This window comes from Oncorhynchus nerka, linkage group LG27, assembly GCF_034236695.1.
Source record: "Oncorhynchus nerka isolate Pitt River linkage group LG27, Oner_Uvic_2.0, whole genome shotgun sequence".
Classification (NCBI taxonomy): Eukaryota; Metazoa; Chordata; class Actinopteri; order Salmoniformes; family Salmonidae; genus Oncorhynchus; species Oncorhynchus nerka.
Genome location: NC_088422.1, coordinates 43,234,321 through 43,237,749, shown reverse-complemented (window position 1 = coordinate 43,237,749; position 3,429 = coordinate 43,234,321). Strand labels below are relative to the sequence as shown.

Genomic DNA, 3,429 nt, shown 5'->3' with positions numbered 1-3,429 from the left:
TATGGAAACCCTAGACAGTTCTTTTAAAGTAACATACATCTAGTAGGTTATAGAATACTGCACCAGAAAAAACTTGTCGGAGCTTGAGCGACCCTCCAGAGCTGAACTGCTTTGGCATCACAGATGAGCATGCTCTCTGTAAACACTGAAAAACGCTCACAAGGGTGGCTATAGAACTGGAACTATGGGAGGGGGTCATTTAAAAAAAGAAATATGTCGGGATGATTCCCTGCTCATTTGAATTTATTTAATTTTCCTTTTTTCTTAAATGTTATTCTATTTGGCGGCATATATGTAGCTACACTAATCACAGGCCACCTGAACATATCTGAAGATACTGCCACATATTTGATATAAACAACCTTGACCAAAAAGGTCAATACGATTTCAATCGTAAATCCCAAGTATGATCTCTTTCAAACCGCCCACATTTCAAAAGAAAGTGAATTGATGACCTATTCGTGACTCAAACACCACCGTCCTAAACTACTGGAATGCAGATCAAAGGAAGAAAAAACGCGGCCCCTCCCCCTTTCCCCAAAATCACCACCCATACTCAAAGACCCCCTTTCAACAAAAAATATACTCTGCATAACTCAGAAGAATAGCATAGCCCTGAGTTTCAGATGGTCTACTTTTGTAAACATGCGTTTCTGTCCGCACTCCGCTTTTTTCCTTCAGCCGGAGACAAATCTTTTTGGAAAGTTGAGAGCTGTCCAAAACGGGACCACACACAGTCTCCGAGCTGTGCGCGGATCACATTCAACTGCTGGGGGCAGGCAGACGCACACACACTCACACACTCACAAAATGGCGGCTTTGACCAAATTTCCTTTCTCCAAAACTTCTCATAAACTTAATAACAACTTTTCTTTGAACTTAAAGAAAAATGTTGAGCTACTCTGTGAACATGCTTTACGCACATGCAGCGTTAACTCAACATATCCAACGCAACAAAAACCATAACATGAAACGAAATCAAAAATATGTTGAAGTTGTAACCTGGCCCCTTGTCAAACTGCTGCTATATAATAAACAATTCCCCAAGACCCCCCACCCTCTCCACCCCACCCCACCTTATCCCTTCCCAGACGTTTAACAGGAAAGACGATTCAACATGCAAAATAAAAAAAGACCAAAATCATAAATACTTTTCTTACCTTCTACCCAGAGTTTCTCCACGTCGGTTTCCAGATTCGCCGCCCGTAAGCCAACAGCGAAAGCTCCGAATATCAAGAGGCCCACAACCAAAAACTTTCCGCAGTTCTTTTGTATGTAACAGCCCAACTTAAACAAGAGTCTCTGAAACTTCGCTCTCAGCCACAGCGGTGCTTTTCTTCCAGTCGCCTTCCCCTGCGACAAGACAAGAGAAAGTCCGCATAAACATTACTCCCCAAAACATCAAAGATGTAGGCCTATCATTATTGATCAATGGGGTGTAACGTTATGGGAAGAGGACATCACGGTTATCATATCATATAAACCATGTTAATGAACGTGTTATGACATTGGTGTGATTGGTGCAATTTTTGTCGTTCTAGATCAACACTTCATTTGCGGACTTCTCTCTTATAATGCATGAGCTGTTGATATGCAGGCTATCCTTTATAGCCTACTGTATATGTGAAGTGTGTTCCATAGGTACGTCAATGTTAACTGTTCTAAATAAGAACCTCGGAGTTGGCCTGTTTATCTGGCCAAAAGAGGACTTGGTCGGACCTCCTACGTCGAGGGAGGAAAGAGACATAAAGTTGGCGAGCCAGCAACGTAAGCAGCGGTTTTGGACGACAGGATAGTCCGTTACCTTTTTGTTTTTACCACACACACAGACAGACGGACAATGATGGGAAAGCGCAGCAAGGCTCGCTGTCAGTGACACGTTGTAACGCCGATACATTGTATCGAATTATTATAGCAATCCACCAAGGGCTGCACGTGGATTTTTACGCTGCCGCAAAATCACACACAACACAATTCCATTCCCATTGAGCTACTTGTGTGATCGGAGTGGAGTAGCCATCACCGAGGGAGTGAGGCTACGACAATATTTGTGAACGGAAGAGGGCAGCCACATGGATTTTTGCTTTGGAGAAGAGAACAGTAAAGATAATATCGTACAGACGTCTGGGCAGTTTAAACATATTTTACGACCGTTTCGCAAACACATAGGCCTAAACTTTTATGCACATTTTAATTGTGCAAAAGTAGGGAATAGCCTACACCGTGTTGCCTATGTTGCGCGACCGTTATTAAAACGTTGTAGCCTGTAGTGTAGCCTGCCATTATTGGTAGTTACAATTTATATAGACTACAATATGTAGCCTATATTCCCAAAACGGATAAGGATTAGTCTATATGCGAGAAAAGTGAACCATTCTTGAATAGTAAATCACAACATAGGCTACAAGGTATAGCTCTAGTTTACACCATCTCCCCTTACCCTGCCCGTCCCGTAGCTATCCCGTTACCTAGCGACTTGACAAAGTTGGGCGGTTTCACTATATAGTAGAACCATACCCACAGAATTTCACTCAAACGTGTCAAAGAATAAGCACCTCGGATATTTGCTCCAAGGCGAAAGCTGCATCGCAGTAACTTGGTCGCTGCAAATACTCCAAATCCGGCGCTGTTGTGCGATAGTTCCCCCTGTTCCTCCGCGTTATCCTCGGCCGATCGGGGTCCCTGTTTTCCTGCTCGGAGGAGGCATTAGCAGCCGAGGCCATGTTGCGGAGACTTCGCGCTATTACACGTTATAATATTTCCCCGAAAGCGTGTAGTAATGTCCCAAGGCAACAAAGTTTCACTCTCGGTGATCTCACACCCGTAAAGTACTTCATACTCCTGTTGGAGACGGCGAGTCAAAGTCTGCACCTTCCATCCCAACATTTCGTGATCCGGAGGTCTCCACCGCTTCGCACATTCACCGTTTCTCTTCAAAAAAGTTATTTATCTTAAAAGGCAAAGTGGAAACATCGATTCCCATCTACAAAACTGCCGCTTGGAACGTTCGATGGTCGTAGCATTCTGTGTGTTCTATGTGGTCTTCCCTTGGGCCGCGCAACACGGCAAACTCTGAGATTCAATAGATGAGAAAAAAGACCACTCTCCATTTGGAGACAGAGGAGGAGGGGTAAAAGCTAAAGGAATCGAAATCCCGCCTCCAGGGCTGTCAGATGGCCGGAATTTCTCGCATCTGATTGGTTCCAGAAGGGCAAAAATTACTCAGAAAACACGACTATTATTAGCTGCTTAGCAACAGCTCACTAAAGTAGAGCGACCACCCAAGCCGACAACCCTCGTGTGTGCATCGCAAACTTCAGGGGAGCCTTTCAGAAATCCAGCCCGCTTGTGCGTTTGCGCGCAACCAAGACAGGAGCTTGTCGTTTTCAAAAAGGAACTGCATTTCTTGAAGCAGCATTTCTTGTAGAA

The 3,429-nt window shown here is 44.2% G+C and overlaps 1 protein-coding gene across 1 annotated transcript in view; it reads right to left on the bottom strand.

Moving 5' to 3' along the window:
• Positions 1-3,115, bottom strand: part of ptch1 (patched 1) — an 83,726-nt gene extending 80,611 nt beyond the window's left edge. Inside the window, exons 1-2 of the mRNA XM_029638289.2 lie at positions 2,556-3,115; positions 1,161-1,353 (exon numbers count right to left, since the gene is read on the bottom strand). Of these exons, the coding sequence (XP_029494149.2) occupies positions 1,161-1,353; positions 2,556-2,723 (361 nt within the window). The 5' untranslated portion in view covers positions 2,724-3,115. The remainder of the gene's footprint in view (positions 1-1,160; positions 1,354-2,555) is intronic.
• Positions 3,116-3,429: the final 314 nt, after the last annotated feature.